Raw genomic sequence first — 20,885 nt, forward strand, 5'->3', positions numbered from 1 at the left:
ATCCTATTCACAGCTGAGAACAAGAATATAATATCCATTTAAATAGTCATTTTTATATACAATCCGTTTTAGACCAATGTCAAAAATACGCCAGGTATGGCTGGTGTTAACAGGGCAGTGAGGCCACTAAACCCCATTGCGAGTCAGCCAGAGTGGAAAATTAACCCCCTCACCTGTCCAAGCCTGAAAACTGGCGCTGACAGTGCAAATCGGAAATGTGAATTTACAATTACAACAAGAAGAGGAAGAACCCTCAGCCAAAATATAGGTGGCAATCAGACTTTACTGATCATTTTACACATCAAATGTACCATGTAGCAGAGATCACTGAGTGTACGCGGAGACATCATAGCGTCATTAGAGCAGAGAGGGAGGCCATTCAGCCCAGAGGTGCCTTTCAGTGTAGGAAGGTTTGTTGAACACGCAACAAACAATGGAGGCAATCTGTCCGGGCTACATTTCCTGCACTTGACATTCGATTGGTTGGAACGTCTCCTCCAAGTCCTTCTCCAGGGCTATGTCGTATCTGCACATGTGAGGCCTTTGAGCAAAAGAAATTGACAACTGTTTTATTTGTCAGCTTTTTGACTTGTTTCTCAATGTTTTTTCCCTCTTCTAATTGAGAAGGCACTCATTCCCACAGGGGAATTCCAGCCTCGACCCCATTGACAGTGTCCCCCCGCAAAGTGGCAATCTTTCGGAGATGGGTAGCACAGTGGTTAGCACTGTTGCTTCACAGCTCCAGGGTCCCAGGTTCGGATCCCGGCTTGGGTCACTGTCTGTGCGGAGTCTGCACGCTCTCCCCGTGTCTGTGCGGGTTTCCTCCGGGTGCTCCGGTTTCCTCCCACAGCCCAAAGATGTGCAGGTTAAGTGGATTGGCCATGCTAAATTGCCCTTAGTGTCCAAATCGTGTAGGTGGGGTTGCTGGGTTACGGGGAGAAAGGGGATAGGGAGGAGGTGTGGGGCTTAAGTGGGGTGCTCTTTCCAAGGACCGGTGCAGACTCGATGGGCCGAGTGGCCTCCTTCTGCACTGTCACTTCTATGATTCTGTGAGTGCCAGTGGGCTACGTATGCAGAGGGCGTTGCAGCCTCTATTATTAACTCGTGGATTATGCACTCCCCCCCCCCCCCACCACAGAGGGTGCAAGTGATGGTACGAGGTTAGCAACCGAGAGGCTGTGCTTTCAAATGGATGCAGTGCAGATTCACCAGGGCTAAAGAGGATGAAACAGAACAGGTTGCATAAACTAGGCTTTCCATCGATTGGATGTAGAAGATTAAAAGGTGATCTAACTGGAATGTTTAAGGTGATTGAAAGATTTAAGAGGGAGAACTATTTCCCTTACTGTGGGGAATCTAGAACAATAAGCTAGAGCCAGGTGATAGCTCCAGAACCACAAGGCCAGAAGACATAAGTAGGCCATTGGGCCCATCACGTCAGCTCCACCATCCAATGAGATTGTGGCTGATCTGATGTGATAACCCTCAAATCCACTTTCCCACCTTACCCCCATGACCCTCTTCAGCTCTCGGTGTAAAGAATCTCACAGGTTCCCCACCCTCTGAGAGAAGAAATTCCCCCTCATCTCTGCCTTCAATGGGTCACCCCCTTACTCTGAGATTATGCCCTCTGGGCAGGGGGACGCAGGCTCAGAGTAAGAGGTAGGCCATTTAGGGCTGAGATGCGGAGGAATTTCATAAATTGGAGGATGGTCCCATCTTTGGAATTCTCTCCCAGAGAGGAATCTAGCGGATCGGTCATTGAATGTGTCCACGACGGAGATTGATAGATTTCTCGACAGTAAGGACACCAATGGATATGGGGTTAGTTCAGCAAAGTGGCATCGAGATGGACAATCAGCCATTATCTAACTGAATGATGGAGCAGGTTCGAGGGGCCGAATGGCTGTTACTACTTCTTGTGTTCCTTAAAATTGGAGCCAGACCGTTAAGGGGTATTGACGGAATGCACTTCTTCACACAAAGAGTAATGGAAATCTGAAACTCTCTTCCAAAAGAAATTAAAAGGCATCGGGAACCAATTCGTTAGATGCAGTTAAGGTGGAGATCACCCATGATTTAGTTGAGTGACGGAACAGGGCTCAAAGGGTTGAATAGTCCCCTCTTGTTTGCCATTGTAAATTAAATAGTGTCACAGAGGGCGTGACAAGGTAAGACCATTAGACATGGGCATGGGAGCAGAATCAGGCCACTCGGCCCATCAGGTCTGCTCCGCCATTCAATCATGGCTGATATTTTTCTGATCCCCATTCTCCTCTAAGACCATAAGACCCAGGAGCAGAATTAGAGGTAGGTGCTGAGCGGCTGTTCTGGCTAGCTGAAGACTCCAGAACAGGGGGTCACAGTGTCAGGATGGGAGGTCAGCCTTACCCGTTCTTTCCTTTCGTCGATACCCACATTAGTGACTAAAAAAAAAATCATTGACTGCAAAGTACTTTGACTTGCCCAGAAAGGTGTGACATAACTACGAGCTCTTCTTTCCCTTTTGCCATTGCTTTCTGTCTCTCTCGCTCTCTATCTGCCACCTCACACTCTTACATTCTCACGAATTCCCTGGAACTAACCTTTGGGGGTCGGTCAGTGATCTCAGCCTCATTCGAAGAATTCCCAGTTTCAGTTTGGGTTCGACCACATTGGCCGAACTGAACATCAGTGAGACGCTGGCGATACGTCCCACATCTTTATCCACACTGACCAGGAGGGTGACTTCCTTGAACGTTTCGAATGACTTCGCCTTTCTGAAGAAGAAGCAAAACAGGGATCGGAGCTCGGACACCTTTTGAAGGTAAACGGCAAGAATATCAATGGGAACACACGTCGCTTCAACGGGGCGACTGAAGTTTCCGGGGTGGGAAATAGCAGGGTAGGAACTGGTACGCCTGTTTTTACCCTGGCATAAAACCAAATAAAACCAGCTTGGATGCCAGGTACCCTGCTGTAATGCCTGCGTTACTGCAAACACTATGTTAGTGCCTCACAGCCCTGCCTGTGTCAGCATTGGTCACGTCGCTAAGTTGGGCCAGGGGGAATGGGGGACAAATTCCTTTAGGCTGACCTGGGTGCACTGTTGTTTCAATGTGTAGCTGCACCAGAAGAGGCTGTAAAACTATAAGAATCGGATTTAATGGAGGAAGGACACTTCTTATCGCTACAACAATCAGGGAAGATCATACAATCATAGAAAAGGCCACCTTGTCCATGCCAGACCGAAGTCACCAAGGTGTCCTTTTTAATCCCCCCTTCCTGTACCCGGCCCTTGGCCCTGTAGTTTAGAGCACTTAAGGTGCAGATTCAGGTATGTTTTAAAAGAGTTTAGGGTCTCCGCCTCCACCACCAACTCAGGCAGCGAATTCCTGACACCCACTACCCTCTGTGTACAGAAGGTTCTTCCTCATTTCCCCTGTACACCTTCTGACTCTTATCTTGAATCTGTGTCCCCTGTTCTAGAATTATCCACCAAGGAAAACAATTTTATCCTGTCCACCCTATCTCTTCCCCTCATAATTTTGTTCGCCTCAATTAAGTCACCCCTCGACTTTCCTGTTTCCCCAAAAAATGACCCCAACCTTTCCAATCTCTCCTCGTCGCCACTTTCCTAGCCCTGGCAACATTCTTGGAAAAATGGAACAGGCTGGGGCTCATGTCTCTGGAGAACTGAGAGCTGTCCTCACAGAGGTCTCGAAGCGTTTAGCGTTAATGTCTTGTCAAATTATATTGTTACGGTTTGTTAATTATTGTTGAAACAAAAGAGGCATGCTGTTGAAGCTTTTCATCCTGCACTCACCGAAACAGATTCACAAGAATACCAATTGTAAAGGGAACAGTCGGTGTTCCCCTTACAATTGGTATTCCCAAGAATTGGTCCTGATGACTGCAGGTTGAAAAACTTCAACCGCATGTTTCTTTTTTCAGCAACACTCAAGTTCTGTACTACCCAATGACTGTTCATTCATTACATCTTTAGGGTTAAGAGAAATGGCTGATGGCTATTAATTGCCTGAGAGCAAGTACAAATAGGGGACGGCTGGGACACTGTGTTGACTGGGAGAAGAGCTCTGAGGCTGAATAAGTGAATGAACTCTCTCAATAAAGAAAAGCCCTGTGCCTCCTCCGTTCCTGCTTCACCAACCGCCTTGGATCCTGTTAACCATTAACAGGGTTGAAGTAAAGAAGATGTTTCTATTTCTGGGAGAGCGCAGAACTAGGGGCCATAAATATTAGATAGTCACTCACAAATGTAATGAGGAAAACCTTTGTCCAGAGAGTGGTTAGAATGGGGAACGCACTATCACATGGAATGGTTTAGGCGAATGACAGGTAGCGTTTAAGGGGAGGCTGGATAGGTAAATGAGGCAGAAAGGAAGAGAAGGACATGCTGATAGGGTCAGATGAAATAAGGCAGGAGGAGGTTTGCATGGAGCATCACTGGTAGCAGAGACAATTTGGGCTTAATGGTCTGTTTCTGTGCTGTTATCCCGTCTATTTACACTGCTCACTGAATCATTGACCAATACTAGATTTCAGTCTACAATTGAGCACTTTCCATGTATCCCAACAGCCACATGCTTTGGTTGACCCTTTAAACTATTGCTCGTATACTGAAACAAAGAGGAAAATCAATATCTGCACACACATCACTTTCTGGTATTGCAATATTCTATGTCACTACGTGTATTCTTGCATTGCTTCACAACGTTATCCAGTGGAGTCGTCCAAATGAATTCAGAGGGATGCCAAGCAAAAACGAATGGAAGGGAGATTCACATCGCTCAGAAAGATTCCTGCGTGATGGAAGTTTCCAAGTGGACGGTTGATTGTACTCACCGATTGGGTTTCGATTTCACCAATACTCCATTCTCTCCAGTTAGCCCCACTGTAATGTACCCTCTCCGGGTGTTTTTGTTCCAGGTGATGATCTCCAAAAAGTAATAGTACACTGCATGGTGTGAAGGAAGAAAGGACATTTAAATGCACAGTTCTTAAGGTCTCCAAATTGCAAAAGCAATACTGGGGCACTGGAGATGGAAGAAAAATTGAATCACAAGAACAATCCCAGAAGTAAAAGTTTATAACTACCAGGAAAGCCTGATCAGACTGGCCATCTTTTCTCTAGAAAAGAAAAGACCGAGGGAGTGACCTGATAAATGTCTTTAAAATTATAGAAATGTTCAATAGGTTACACGTAGAGAATATACTACTTGTGGGAGAATCTGAAACTCCACATCACAATTATGATAATCACTAATATATTCAATTGGGTATTCAGGAGAAACTCCTTTACCCAATGAGTAATGTGAATGTAGCTGAGTTGAATCACACGGGTGCATTTAAAGGGAAAGTTAGATAAACACGTGAGAAAGGAAGGAGTTGAAACATATGCTAATAGAATTAGAGATAGATGAGTAGGAAGAGGCTGAAATTGATCACAAACACCAGCATAGATCAACTGGGTTGAATGGCCTGTTTCTGTGCTGCAAGTTCTATGTAAATGATGACAGTTGCATGATAATACAGAAGTGAGACATGTTGCCAAAGCTTTTCATCAGGACAAATGCAAGAATGCCAAATGATCGCAACGGTTCACTCCACAGGAGAAAAGGGTGCAGATTGATTGCCAAGTCGACTCTGATTAGGCGAAGCGTTGTCATGGAGAAAACAATGGGAAACTATGGGCTACCCCCGGGCTCCTGTGTAATTCAAAAATGTGCGAGGCTTGAACATGTTCCTTTTGTTTGCAGAGTATGTACGTCACTTATAGCAAGCGTAAATGAGCCACGATAGGAGCTCGACTGATTGTCTTAAATTGGTTGGTGTACCAATGAGCTTCAAACCACATACCAAGTCCTTAATGATTTTCCAAAAAGTTAGCATCGGCTTATAATCGTCTAGGTCGGGCTCCGTACACCACTCATCTGGTCAAAGCCAAGGTGGAATTTCTGCAAAGCTTGTTCCAACAGTTCACTGACCAGTGAGAGAAGTCTGTTGCCTGTATCCCGATCAAACAGATCTCAGATCTCAATCGGTGAGGCATGCACACGCTTCACCAAGGCCAACTTTAAAGCTGACGAAACAAGCATTCCATGTGGGTTTACTCCAACGTACATTCCTTGCCTTGGGTATGAATGCCAAGAACTCCTCAAAGAATTTGAAGATTCTGGCGATCCAGATATTGTCGACCATCTCATCAAAGCACTCGTCAATGCTGGTCGCATTCGTTGGGGTTAGCTCACTAGCAACCTCATAGTGAGTTGGAGCCTGACTAGCAACATTCACAAGTGGCATCCCTGACCCGATCGCTGCCGCGTGAAAAATGCCAGCTTGGCATCGCCAACCTGGTACCCTGGCAGTGCCACCTGGGCACTTTGGCAGCTCCACGCTGGCACACAGGTGGCACTGCTAGGGTGCCAGGCTGGCAATGCCAGGGTACCATCCTGCCCAGAGGGCAGGCAGCTGGGGGCCACCGATCCCCTGGGAGACCCCTGCAAACGCCATTCCGTCTGGTCCCCGTTTTTGGAGACAAGTACTGAACAGCGCTCACCCGAGGTCTCTGAGGCAAAGATCCCAACGCCTCGGGTGCCTCGGGAAACTGCATATTGAAGTGAGACTAGCTGTCTCGATCTAATATCCAGATTTGCCAAAAAGTGCGGACTGGACAATCCCGAGCGCCCGGAGAATTTAGTGCCCGGCCCACGGAGAGCAAACTCAATCCTGTGCCAGCAGGGGTCCGATGCCGGATTCTCCGCCGACTGCCACTGGTAGTGGAGTTGCCGATGCAGTGGACAATCCAGTCCAGTACATGCTAAGATGATCATAGAGTCACTACAGTGCAGGAGGCCATTCAGCCCATTGAGTCTGCACCGACCCTCTGAAAGAGCACTCTGCCTCGGTCAACGCCCGAGCTCACCCCGCCCTATCCTTGTAACCTAACCTGCACATTTCTGGACACTACGGGGAAATTTAGCATGGCCAATCCACCTAACCCCCACATCTTTGGAATGTGGGAGGAAACCAGAGCACCCGGAGGAAACGCACACTGATCCCCAAGGTCGGAATTGAGTCTGAGTCCCTGGAGCTATGAGGCAGCAATGCTAACCACTGGGCCACTGTGATTAGGTGGGATTGAGAGGTATGGCGTGAAGGTGGGTAGGTGGGATTGGGGGACTTGGGAAGAAGGTGGGTAGGTGGGTATGAGGGTCATTGGGAGAATCTGGGTAGGTGGGTTTTAGGGATATGGGGAGAAGGTTTGTAGATGGGATTGAAGGGTATGGGGAGAAGGTTTGTAGGTAGGGATTGAGGGACATGGGGAGAAGGTGAGTAGGTGGGATTGAGGGATATGGGGAGAAGGTGGGTAGGTGGGATTGAGAGATATGGGGAGAGGTGGGTGGGATTTGTCCGTGAGAAAAGACAAAGATTGTTGGACCTTTTCCTGTTTCTACAAATCCTTGAGCTGTATTCTACAGTATAAAATATGCATTAGAAAACGACTCACTGCAATACGGATCTTCTGTTGAGGTTTGAAAGAAGACCTTATTTGGAAACCTCATTAAACTGCTGGAGTTTTCCCACTTGTCAATGTGATAGCCTGTATTTCAGTGTGGAGAAGATGAACATTGAGGATTAGTGATTAATACATGAGGAGACAATGAAAAATAAAAATCCTCTACTGTATGTTGGAGCCAACACAACACGTGGAATGGAGAAAGATTTGGATCAGACTCCGAGCTCTTTAAGTGTAGCCAGCTTAAGCGACGTGTGGGTACTTTTAAACTAAATGAAAGATTTGAATTGATATGCAACCTCAGGATGGTCCGAAGCATTTATCAGTCAATCGAGTAGTTTCTTCTGCTGAGGAATAAACATTAGCCCAGGAACCTTCCCCTTCATGTTCAAGCTCGCGTAGTGTAATAGATGTTACCCAGTGGATGATATGAGAACCACATTTTTAATCAGTTAGACTTGGGTGTACAGACCACATTTTCAAAATTTGCCAATAAGCTTGGAAGTGTCGCAAACTGTGAGGAGGATTGTGACAGACTTTAAGAGGACATAGACAGGCTATGGGATGCAGACACATGGCAGATGAAATCTAATGCACAGATGCAACCAGGACTTGATGGTTTGAGTTATAAGGAGAGGCTGGATAGGCTGGAACTTTTTCCCTGGAGCGTAGAAGGCTGAGGGGTGATCTTATTGAGGCCTGTAAAATAATGAGGGGCATTGATAAGGTATGCCCTTCTTTTCCCAAAGGTAGAGGGGTCTAGAACTAGAGGGCATAGGTTTAATAATATAATAATAATAATCGCTTATTGTCACAAATAGGCTTCAATGAAGTTACTGTGAAAAGCCCCTAGTCGCCACATTCCGGCGCCTGTTCCGGGAGGCCGGTACGGGAATAGAACCCGCGCTGCTGGCCTTGTTCTGCATTACAATAAGGTGAGAGGGGAGCGATACCAAAGAGACCAGAGGGGAAATTTCTTCACCCAGAGGGTGGTGAGCATCTGGAACGGGCTGCCAGAGGCAGTGGTAGAGACGGGTATGATTTTGTCTTTTAAAAAGCAGTTAGACAGCTACATGGGCAGGGTGGGTATAGAGGGATATGGGCCAAATGCGGGCAAGTGGGACTAGCTTAGTGATAGAAACTGGGCGGCATGGAGAAGCTGGGCCGAAGGGCCTGTATCCATGCTGTAAACGTCTATGACTCTATGACTCTAAGTGTTAAGTGAAGCATTTTGGTTTGAAGAATGCGAAGGGGCAATATGAACAAGGGGTGCAATTCAAAAGGAGGTGTAGGACAGAGTCCTGAGAGTTTATGTGCGCAAATGAAAAAAGTGGTTCAAAAGGCTTACAGAATCCTGGGGCTGGATTCCCCGCCGGCGGGATGCTCCGTTTTGTCGGCAGCCCGGGTGTTTCCCGATGGCGTGGGGCTGCCCCACAACGGGAAACCCCATTGACCAGCCGGAGTAACGGAGCATCCCGCCGGCGGGGCAGAAATGTGGCACAGCGGGGTGGAGAATCCAGTCCCTGGTCTTTATAAACAGAGCCATAAAGTACAAAGCAAGAAGGTGATGGCACGATTTTATAAAACATTGGTTCAGCCTCAAGTGGAGCGTTGTGTACAAATCAGAACACTGCACTCTAAGAAGGATGTGCAGGCTTCGGAGAGGGTGCAGAATAGATTTCTGAGGACGTTTCCAGGGGTGAGGGGCTTCAGTCATGCGGGTCGATTGGAGAAGCTAGATTTTTCTCCTTGGGGAAGAGAAGGTTGAGAGGAGACTTGATAGAGGTATCCAAAATCATGAGGGGACTGGACACGGAAGATGGAGAGACATTGTTCCCATGGGCGGAATAGCCGAGGACAGGGGGCTACCTCTATCAGGTGAACGGCAAAAGAAACAATGGCAACACAAGGAACATCATTTTCCCCAATGGGTGATTAGGATCTGGGGAATGCATTGCTCGAGAGTGAGGGGCAAGGGGGTTCAATCGAGTTGATCACAAGAGAACGCGATAAGAAGCAGAAGGGAAAGATTTGCAGGTATCGAAAAACAAGGGCTGAGGGGTGGGGGGAGGAGGGGGGTGCCGGGCGGAGGGGAAGGGTGAAGGGGCAGGGGGATGGGGCTGGGGGCGGGTCACAGTTTCAGAACCAGGGGCCGGCCCTTTAAGACTGAGTTGAGGAGGAGTTTCCTCACTCAGAAGAGTTGTGAATTTTTTAATTCTCTCTCGCTGAGACCGCTGGATGGTCAGCTATTGAGCATATTTAACATTGAGATACATGGACACCAACGGAGACATGGATAAGGAACCAGAAGAAAGAAGTGGCAGTTTATAGAAAATATTATTCATGATCTTATGGAATGGGAAAGAAGGCTCGAGGATCTACTCTACTCCAATTTGGCGCGTTGTTCTAGTCGAGCTAGATCTTGTTGTCCGACATGCCAAAAAATCAGTCAGTCCATCGTTTCAAAGGCTGCTCTTTTAAAAAGCCATCAAATTAGTCCCACTTCCCGAATCTTTCCCCAGAGTCCTGCATTTTTCTCCCTTGAAGTAGTTATCCAATTATAGAATAGATTTTTCCCTTGCCCTTTCATTCAGCGCATTCCAGATCGTGACTACTCTCGACACAAACAATTTTTTCCCTCATCTCCCCCTGTATTTTTTGCCAATTATCTCCAATCCCTCTCCTCTGGTATTGAATCCTGCCATTGGATACATTGCCTCCTCTGTGACTCTACCTTGTCTGCTCTATCAAAATCCTTCATCAATTTGAATACCTCTGTATTTTCAATACCTTGGGTATTGAAGCAAGACTCCAACAAGAATTAGCACCATCAGGTGAGGAGAAGGGACAATCAACAACAACAAAAACATGGGATCTAGAAAGATACTTCTTACCGAATATAGGATAGGTACTGTCCTGCTGTGTGCAACGGGCATCCAGGAATTCTTCATACGATGCACAAGGAAAAACGGTGATATTACAGGAGAAGTTCATGGACTTTATATACAAATAGACAGATCTTTGATGGTCGCACACCATATACTTTTTTCCTAGAGGTAACAAAATAGGTAAACAAAGTAGCTGCATTCAACTTGCATCAAACCTTGGTGAGATCACACTGCAAGCACCGTGAACATTTCACCTCTCTTCTGAATGGCCAGCAGCTCTTAGAGGTGGGACATTCTGCCTCAAGAGAGGCAGAAGCCATGACCACAGGCAGATTAATAACCTGAGCTGTGCAAAATAGCATCAAGGCTTCCAGGGCTGGCAGAGGTGGACCCCCCATCGATTTACCAGCCACTGTGCTGAGCCTCCACCTGCATACCAAACCCTGGTCTTTGTCTCCACCGCTTTCTATAGCAATGAGTTGAATGGGCGAGATTCTCTGACCTCCTCTGGGAGTGTATCTCAGTGGCGGGAGGCAGCCCACCGTTGGCCAATGAGAATTTTCATTGATTCCACCTCACGCCGCCGGGAAACCCATGGCAGGGGGTGTGCACCATTGGAGGGACAGAAAGATCCCGCCAGTGCAAACAGCTGGACGATCTCGCCCCATATCTCATTAAGTTATTTGCTTACATTCTGCAAGCTCAGTCAGCAATAACCCATAAAAGAATTGAAAATATTCTTCAAAAGAACAATTTGCAGGGAAGAGCAAGACAAGTGGGACAGTCCAGATAGCTCGTAAACGAGCTGGAAAAGGCATGATGGCAAATGGTCATTTTGTGCACACAGATAAGGAGATATTCTTTCTCTCAGAGGGTTGTGAGTCACTGAAGCAGAAACAGAGTCCTTGAATATTCTTAAGGCAGAGCTAGATAGATTCCTGAGTAACAAGGCGGCGAAAGGTTATCTGTGGTGGCAGGAATGTGGAGTGGTGTTACAATCAACGAACAAAGAACCCAAAAATGTACAGGACAGGAACAGGCCCTTCGGCCCTCCAAGCCCGTGCCGACCATGCTGCCCGTCTAAACTACAATCTTCTACACTTCCGGGGTCCGTCTCCCTCTATTCCCATCCTATTCATGTATTTGTCAAGATGCCCCTTAAGCGTCACTATCGTCCCTGCTTCCACCACCTCCTCCGGCAGCGAGTTCCAGGCACCCACTACCCTCTGTTTAAAAAACTTACCTCGTACATCTCCTCTAAACCTTGCCCCTCACACGTTAAACCTATGCCCCCTAGTATTTGACCCCTCTACCCTGGTAAAAAGGTCTCTGACTGTCCACTCTGTCTATGCCCCTCATAATTCTGTAGACCTCTATCAGGTCGCCCCTCACCTTCCTTCGTTCCAGTGAGAAAAGCCTTGATCAGCCTCGCAAAGTCAGATCAGCCTTCATCTTATTGAATGGTGGAACAGGCTCGAAGAGCTGAGTGGCCTGCTCCTGCTCCTAATTATTACGTGACTCGATATTCTGATGTGAATTTTTTGGTCCCAAAGTGAGCGGCTTCAATCCTTCTCCATTTGCTACAACTTTCCCCACAGAGTTAATTTGACCCAACCCACCAGGAAATTGATGGGAGCGCTTGCCCTGCACTCTACCCAACATAATGCAATGTGTGATCTCAGGCTATAAGTTTATAATTACAGGGGACATGGATTTGTTCATCAAAGTAGTGATTATCTATGTTCACAAATAGAAGCGTTTGAACCCTGATTGTATCGCTGCTGTTGCAGATGGAATATTGAACTGATGGAAACAATCAAGAACTTAATGGAACTAGAAAGAAGTCAGTGAGAGAATCATCTTTTTCACAATCAAATTATAGCAGATCAAAATCCTACTCACGTTATTTGAATGCAAATTTAAATTTAAGCAGAGCTGTCTCCAAGGGCAAGGCGATATTTTTACACGGCAGCTTAAACTGATGTGAGATATATAAACATGGGTAAATAGGTGAAGTTAATTATTTTTCATCTGTCGCAGGGGATTGAAACAAGGCATTAACAGATCCCTCCTTTCTCTTTCTTGTCCTCTTCCCCCATTCCCTTTCTCCCTTCCTTCGCCCTCTTTCCCTTTTCTGCATAACCCTTGAGTCTGTGATTGTTTTATCTTGCTGGTGAATGAGGGAGAATAACCTCAGGTCAGTTTAAGCACTTTTGATGTATCGTCATTGTAGCAATGTAGAGAAACACAATTTGCACATGGCAAGATTCACAGGGCGGCACGGTAGCACAGCGGTTAGCACTGTTGCTTCACAGCTCCAGGGTCCTGGGTTCGGTTCCCGGCTTGGGTCACTGTCTGTGTGGAGTTGCACGTTCTCCCCCGTGTGTGCGTGGGTTTTCTCCGGGTGCTCCGGTTTCCTCCCACAGCCCAAAGATGTGCGGGTTAGGTGGATTGGCCACGCTAAATTACCCTTAGTGTCCAAAAATGGTAGGTAGGGTTACTGGGATAGGGTGGAGGTGTGGGCTTGAGTGGGGTGCACTTTCCAAAGGCCGGTGCAGACTCGATGGGCTGAATGGCCTCCTTCTGCACTGTAGATTCTATGATATGATTCTATGATCTATGACTGCAGTAAGAAAAATAAGTTGATGATTTTCTGGTTGAGGGCAGATTGTTCAGAGGGCACTGGGGAGAAATACCCTTATTTTTCTTATGGAAGTGCAACAGGTTTTCGAAAGTCTACTTGAGAGAGCAGCTGGGGTTTTGGTTAACATCCCATCAGAAAGAATGTGCCTCCAACAGGGTGGCACTCCCTCAGTACTGGCAATAGGAGCTTCAGGGTGATCTGACGCACTTGAGTCTCTGATGTGCGGCTTCCAACCCACAAATTTCTGCCTCCGAGGCAAGGGTGCTCACCTGCTGAGCCAACGCCCACCCCATAAAGTTAGGCCTTCCTCGCCATTCAGGGCAATGGTGAAAGCGGGTTCCTCCACGTCGCCAGCAGCGCACTCACATTCACCCCCGCAGATTTCCCGATGGCGTGGGGGTGCCCCGAATGGGATACCCTATTGGCCGGCTGCGGGATGGAGGATTGGATTGGATTTGTTTATTGGCACGTGTACCGAGGTACAGTGAAAAGTATTTTTCTGTGAGCAGCTCAACAGATCATTAAGTACATGGGAAGAAAAGGGAATAAAAGAAAATACATAATAGGGCAACACAACATATGCAATGTAACTACATAAGCACTGGCATTGGATGAAGCAGACAGGGTGTAGTGTTAATGAGGTCAGTCCATAAGAGGGTCATTAAGGAGTCTGGTGACAGTGGGGAAGAAGCTGTTTTTGAGTCTGCTCGTGCGTGTTCTCAGACTTCTGTATCTCCTGCCCGATGGAAGAATTGGAAGAGTGAGTAAGCCGGGTCGGAGGGATCTTTGATTACGCTGCCCGCTTTCCCCAGGCAGCGGGAGGTGTAGATGGAGTCAATGGATGGGAGGCAGGTTCGTGTGGTGGACTGGGCGGTGTTCACGACTCTCTGAAGTTTCTTGCGGTCCTGGGCCGAGCAGTTTCCATACCAGGCTGTAATGCAGCCTGATAGGATGCTTTCTATGGTGCATCTGTAAAGGTTGGTAAGGGTTAATGTGGACATGCCGAATTTCCTTAGTTTCCTGAGGAAATATAGGCGCTGTTGTGCTTTCTTGGTGGTAGCGTTGACGTGGGTGGACCAGGACAGATTTTTGGAGATGTGCACCCCTAGGAATTTGAAACTGCTAACCATCTCCACCTCGGCCCCGTTGATGCTGACATGGGTGTGTACGGTGCTTTGCTTCCTGAAGTCAATGACCAGCTCTTTAGTTTTGCTGGCATTGAGGGAGAGATTGTTGTCGCTACACCACTCCACTAGGTTCCCTACCTCCCTCCTGTATTCTGACTCGTCGTTATTCGAGATCCGGCCCACTATGGTCGTATCGTCAGCAAACTTGTAGATGGAGTTGGAACCAAATTGTGCCACACAGTCGTGTGTGTACAGGGAGTAGAGTAGGGGGCTAAGTACGCAGCGTTGCGGGGCCCCGGTGTTGAGGAGTATTGTGGAGGAGGTGTTGTTGTTCAATCTTACTGATTCCACTGCCGGTGGGGACATGCCGCACCTGTTTGGGACGAGAATCCCGCCCCCTGTCTTTTAAATGGAGGCCTTTCACTGTTTGTGCAAATTCTCAGAAAATAGTTCCACCTCCATCACAATTCCTCACTTCCTCTCGCTTTCCACTGAGAGATACTGAGTATGGTATTGGGAATTCCAATGGCCTCATGTTTGGTCAACAGAGGACAGTGGGTGGGATTCTTCGAAAGCCGGCGGGGCGGGCAACTCCACCGGGAAGGAGTGGCGTGAATCACTCCGGCGTCGGGCCGCTGGAAGGTGCGGAATCCTCCGCATCTTCAAGGGCTAGGCCAGCGCTGGAGTGGTTTGCGCCGCGCCGGACGGCACGGAATCGGCTTGGCGCCACGCCAACCGGTGCCGAAGGGCCTCCGCCGGCCGGCGCGAGTTGGTGCATGCGCGGGAGCGCCAGCGTGTGCTGGCGTCATCCCAGCGCATGCGCAGAGGAGGTTCATCTCCACGTCGGCCATCGCGGAGGAATAGAGTACGCCCACGGCACAGGCCTGCCCGCAGATCAGTGGGCTCCGATCGCGGGCCAGGCCACCATGGGGGAACCCCCTGGGGCCAGATCCCCCGCGCCCCCCCCCCCCCACACACCCCCCCCGAGGACCCCGGAGGCCGCCCGCGGAGCCAGATCCCTCCAGTAAGTATCTGCCGTAACATACACCGGCAGGACTGGCCGAAAACGAGCGGCCACTTGGCCCATCGCGGGCCAGAGAATCGCCGGGGGCGGGGGGGCTGCCAGTGCGGCGCGATTCCTACCCCCGCCAAATCCCCGGCGCCGGAGAATTCGGCGGGGGCGGGATTTACGCCGTCCCTCGGCGATTCTCCGACCCTGCGGGGTGTCGGTGAATCCCGCCCAGTGATTCTCAGACAAGAGACCTTGATAACATGAGAGACTGACCATGCTTTCACGAGTTGGGAGAGCTGCTTGAGTGGCAAATTAAGGACCACTTGAAAAGAAATGGAAAAACGAAATGGTGCTGAGTGCTGATACAAACCACCCATTATAGTAGCAGGGCATCCCGGTTGGTCGGTTCCTCCATTGGCATAATAATCTATACTCCCCAAATATTCTTCGTAGCCAAGAGCTGCAGGAAGAAACATTCTTTATTTAATGTTATTTTTGTAATAATCATCTCACCAACATATAAATCTCTCGTTAACAGAGTAAGGATGGTTCAAGAGTGGGGCTTTGATGGGAGAGTTAAGCTACTAAAGGGGTTGATTTTGATGGAGAGTTCAGGTCCTGGAGAGATTGTTGACAGGAAATGGATGAATAGATTTAGAGAGAGACAGGGCATTGGACAGATGGATTTTAGTTGAACAATGAGGGCAGTGTAAGAATGGACTTTGATGGGTTAATTAGGGAACTAGATAGATTTAGAGAGAAGGGCTTTGACCGTGGGGGCAGCACGGTAGCACAGGTGGATAGCACTGTGGCTTCACAGCGCCAGGGTCCCAGGTTCGATTCCCCGCTGGGTCACTGTCTGTGCGGAGTCTGCACATCCTCCCCGTGTGTGCGTGGGTTTCCTCCGGGTGCTCCGGTTTCCTCCCACAGTCCAAAGATGTGCTGGTTAGGTGGATTGGCCGTGATAAATTGCCCTTAGTGTCCAAAAAGGCTAGGAGGGGTTATTGGGTTATGGAGATAGGGTAGAAGTGAGAGTTTAAGGAGTCGGTGCAGACTCGATGGGCCGAATTACCTCCTACTGTACTCTATGTTCTAAGTGCTTGGATAATAAAGGATGGATTTCTATTGGCGAGTCAGGCCTCTAGGGGGGGAATTCTGATGGGAAAATTAGAGAGTGGGATAGAAACATTATTTTCTAAATGTTACAGTTGGAATAATTATCCCAACAATATATGAAAATGAAAAAAAATGAAATGAAAATCGCTTATTGTCACAAGTAGGCTTCAATGAAGTTACTGTGAAAAGCCCCTAGTCACCACATTCCGGCACCTGTTCGGGGAGGCTGGTACGGGAATTGAACCCGCGCTGCTGGCCTGCCTTGGTCTGCTTTCAGAGCCAGCTATTTAGCCCTGTGCTAAACCAGTCCCTATATATAAATATCTCATGAGAGAGTCGGGGACGAGGGGGATGGCTTCAATCAGGCAGTGTGTCAATTGGAAGAATGGGCTTTGACAGGAGAGTCAGGCATGAATCGAAATCAGGAACTGACTGTGTGACCAGATTGCAGATAATTGAAGCTCCAAATTCTTATCAATGCACCACCATCCAAATAAATCACAATGTCAATGTGAATCTAATCAAGTGCTGAAAATGAAATGAGTAAGAATACCATCTGTGTCTGTGTGTAGGACATCAACCAGCTGGGCATCTGCAGGATCCAGTCTGTCCTCTATACCTTTCCCTCTAAACAGAGGTCCAGCCGGATCAAGACCTGCAAAGAAAAAGTAAAACTAACCAACAAATCTCTGACCGCTTGCCTAATTTATCCCTCTTTTTAATAAGGGCAGCAGGTTTGGCTAAGATCAAGACCAAGATGAGGGGCGATGCCTTTTCTTGTCAGCTCGGATCTTGTGCGTCTCTCTCTCGTGGAGGCAGTGAATTGGGTTCAATTTGGACTTGAATTGGGCTTTGGAGCGAGCAATGAGATGGACTAGGGGCTTGCCCTGACCACTCTGCACATTGGTTTGTAACTTTAAGAATGGAATACATTTCTGCTGATACCAGCAGTATTTAGTCTTTCAGTGATCATACTTCAGGTGTGATTCTGATCAGTGAATGCCAACAAATTAATTGATGTGGAGATGCCGGCGTTGGACTGGGGTGAGCACAGTAAGAAGTCTTACAACACCAGGCTAAAGTCCAACATGTTTGTTTCAAACACTAGCTTTCGGAGCACTGCTCCTTCCTCAGGTCACCTGAGGAATGGGTGGGGGTCGGGGGGGGGGGGGGGTGGGGGGGGATTGTCCTCCCCTGTTTTTGGCCTGCGGGAATGGCGGAGATGGTGGAGAATCGAGCTGGAGTTCCAAACGGCTTTTACGTCGGTGGGATTTCCCCCCTCGATTGTTACCACCGCCCCATCAGTGGCATAACGAATTCCCATCATGCAATGGTGGGAAACCCATGATAACACATTTCAATATAATTAGCGGGCCTCCCCACTGTAACATCCATCCATGTAAGAAAGTCCCCCTGGCAATAATATAACGCGGCGGCGTTTAAAATAGTTTTTTTAAAACGGGGAGCTGGTGAAGGGAACCCACCTCGGTGGCACAGGCAAATACGGTTCCCAGGGGGAGAGTCGTGTCCAAGCAAGCAGAAGGGGGGGTGGTCTTCGGGGGAGGTACTGGAGCTCCACGTCTGTGAGGGTGCGTCTGTGGTTTCAATGGGGGGATTCTGTGGTGTGGGGAGGGTGATTCCATTTGGGAGAGAATCCATGGGTGGTGGGGGTGATGTTTGTGTCAGGAGGTGGGGGGGGGGGGTAGTTCTGTTTTTACCTTCTTCACATTCGGTGCCCTGATCTGCCAGGAGCCGAGGAGTCCACCCGGCTGCCCGATGTCATGGGACGTGCCACCCCTTCAGTTTTTTCATGTGTTTAAAATGGCGATGGGCCGAGTTGGCAGCGGAGCTGACGGGCCCCACTCCACTTTTCCTGCCTGAGGTCACACACTGAGACAAAAAAAAGGGAACATTCCGCCCACTGCTATACCTTCATTCTGACTCCCCGATATGCACACCGCACTCACGCTGCACAAGTCTCGTTACGCAGAAATAGATAGGCTGTATCCTACAACACTGAGGGAGGCCATTTGGTCCATCGCAGTCCGACCCACATGGACAGCACAAGGTTCTTTCAGGCAAATAAAGGCAGTGGTTCAGTAGGTAATACTCTCATCTGGTATGGATTCAAGTCCTGCTCCTGATACATAAACACAAATCTCTCGGCTCATACTTTTGTGCTGCACCCGCTATTGGCGAGAGAAATATCAGCGTTGATTTTCCAATCAAGATTCATGGACTGGGACTTGAATCAATGACCTTCTGATCTCGGTGTTAAGAGTCTGGGTTATAGTGTGCCATGGCTGCATCCCTTAGTAGTCGTCACTGGCAAATAACCAATTGACAAGGGGAGAAAACTAGATTACAGGGGACAATAAGCGTTAAGGAGGTCACCCTTGGATCAATTGGTAACACTTTTGTCTCCGAGGTAAGAATTTGGGGTTCATGTCTCAGATCAGTTCAGATCAGCTCTGACCATTTAAAATGAAAGATCAGGCTCAAAGAGCCAAATGGTCTCCTTCTACCCCAAGTCCAAATCTTAACTCCCACTTTGAGTATGTAATATAGCCCCACACTGCAGTGCAACACTAAAGGTATGTACTCTTACAAATAATATATCAAAATGAGGCCCTGACTGTAATTATCCAGCTATGATTGACAGGTCATCGCCACATCAAAAGCAGTTCTTTCTGCAAAGAAAAAGAGGAAGTGAAAGCGCTTATCCCCTAGGTGTTTATAACATTGTGGTTAGCTTCACAGCAAGGTACTTGAGATGCAGTCAAGCATGAAGGGAAATGAAAATAAACTAGCCAGGTACCTGCCAATTATAGTCTACTAAAATATATTTATCTTTGAAATTGAATAGGTGCCTCACAGGTCTGATATGGAGGTCTCTTATTGTGTGGTCTTTGATATAAGGGTCTCTGATAAAGGGGTCTCTGATATAGGCATCTCTGATATAAGGGTCTCTGATATAGGGGTCTCTGATGCGGTGGTGTCTCTGATCTGGGAGATCTCTGATTAGGGGTCTCTAATATGTGGGTCTGATATGGAGGGTCCCTTATGGGGTCTCTGATGTGGGGTGGGTCTATGATATAGGGATCGCTGATGGGAGGGGTCAATGATATCAGGAATCTCTGACATGGGGGTCTCTGATATGGGGGGTCTCTGATATGGGGCGGTCCGTGATGGAGGTCTCAGATATGGGATCTGATGGGATTCTGATGCGAGGTCTGATGAGGGGGTCTGATAGGGTCTCTAATGGGGGCATCTGATATGGGGGTCTGATAGGGTGGTCTGATGGGGGGGGTCTGATTGGCGTCTCTGATGGGGGACTGGGGTGGGCATAATTTGCGTTATGGGGGGGGAGGTGCCTTCCAATGTATTTTGGGGACACCTACATTACATACTTACCCCCTTGGCCCATCATGAGGTCCACTGTGTAAGGGCCACACTTACGAATACTTGCATCAATCCACTCCCGCGTGAATTCCGGTAGAGAGGGCTAGAGCATCACAGAGGTGTGGAGAAACGGTGCGGAGGTGTGTACAGCCCGTTAATCGAATGCAAATGGTTCAGATGACTGATTTGCATTCTCTCACTGGAGCGGGACATATAGCTCACTTCCACCGCAGGCAGGGGACTGGAATATCAGGATGGGATCCTGCTTTTTGCCCGACGCGCGATTCTCCACCATATCGGGAACTAGTGTGCTGGAGAATCCTCCCCACCTCCTGATCCACTAATTCCAGCGTTATCTGCTTATATTTCAGATTCCAAACAGCCGCTGTATTTTCACAAGGAAGTGAGTTGATGTTCCTCACCCGTTATTCGTCCAATCTGTCCCTTAAAGGTGCTTCCAACAAAGCCAGATATGTGCGCACCAAGACTCACACCGATCATGTGAATTAGGTTGAGGGAACCTCCGATTTTCTAAAGAAATAGTATTGATGATGAACAATAATGAATCCTTATCATGAAGCTGGAAGTACAGAGCAGTCCTCTATGTGTAACCCTGGTACATTTTGCATTTCCAAATTGTTAACATTGGGTTGTTTGTAACTGAAGCCCAGCACATAAGCACCAACATTGAGATGTTAAACCCTGAGGGAGTGCTACATTGTCAGAGGAGCTGTCCTTCAGTTGTGACATTAAACCAAGGCTCCCTTTGGGCTCTCAAGGAGATGTGAAAACCCCACTGTAATATTCAAAGGAAAGCAGGGCAGTTTTCCTCAGCGTCCGACCAATATTTATTCTTCAACCATCACTACCCAAAGCTTGACCACTTATCTATTTCCTGTTTATGGGAGCTTGATGTTGGCTGCTGTGTTTGCTATGGTGGCCAAATTTCAAAACTGCTTAATTGGCTAAAAGGTGCATCGGGAATGTTACAACACAAAGATAGGCCTAACACATGAAACCAAGTGGTTGGATGGACTTTGTAGCTTGGGCTTTGTCAGTATGGACAATTGGCGCCAACCTAGTCTTCCACTTCCCCAATTCAAGCTGCCCCTTCTCTCCTCCCCATCCTCTCTACTCCAACCAGGCTGGCATTCTTAATCTCTGTTCTCTCTTCATC

At 48.1% G+C, this 20,885-nt stretch overlaps 1 protein-coding gene across 1 annotated transcript in view; it reads right to left on the bottom strand.

The window, feature by feature from the left end:
• Positions 1-265: 265 nt before the first annotated feature.
• The window catches only part of LOC140427640 (lipase member H-like), a 28,685-nt gene continuing 8,065 nt past the window's right edge, over positions 266-20,885 (bottom strand). Inside the window, exons 4-11 of the mRNA XM_072513086.1 lie at positions 20,131-20,239; positions 16,860-16,961; positions 15,561-15,650; positions 10,414-10,569; positions 7,511-7,603; positions 4,846-4,957; positions 2,586-2,759; positions 266-541 (exon numbers count right to left, since the gene is read on the bottom strand). Of these exons, the coding sequence (XP_072369187.1) occupies positions 454-541; positions 2,586-2,759; positions 4,846-4,957; positions 7,511-7,603; positions 10,414-10,569; positions 15,561-15,650; positions 16,860-16,961; positions 20,131-20,239 (924 nt within the window). The 3' untranslated portion in view covers positions 266-453. The remainder of the gene's footprint in view (positions 542-2,585; positions 2,760-4,845; positions 4,958-7,510; positions 7,604-10,413; positions 10,570-15,560; positions 15,651-16,859; positions 16,962-20,130; positions 20,240-20,885) is intronic.

Source organism: Scyliorhinus torazame, chromosome 8, assembly GCF_047496885.1.
Source record: "Scyliorhinus torazame isolate Kashiwa2021f chromosome 8, sScyTor2.1, whole genome shotgun sequence".
Classification (NCBI taxonomy): Eukaryota; Metazoa; Chordata; class Chondrichthyes; order Carcharhiniformes; family Scyliorhinidae; genus Scyliorhinus; species Scyliorhinus torazame.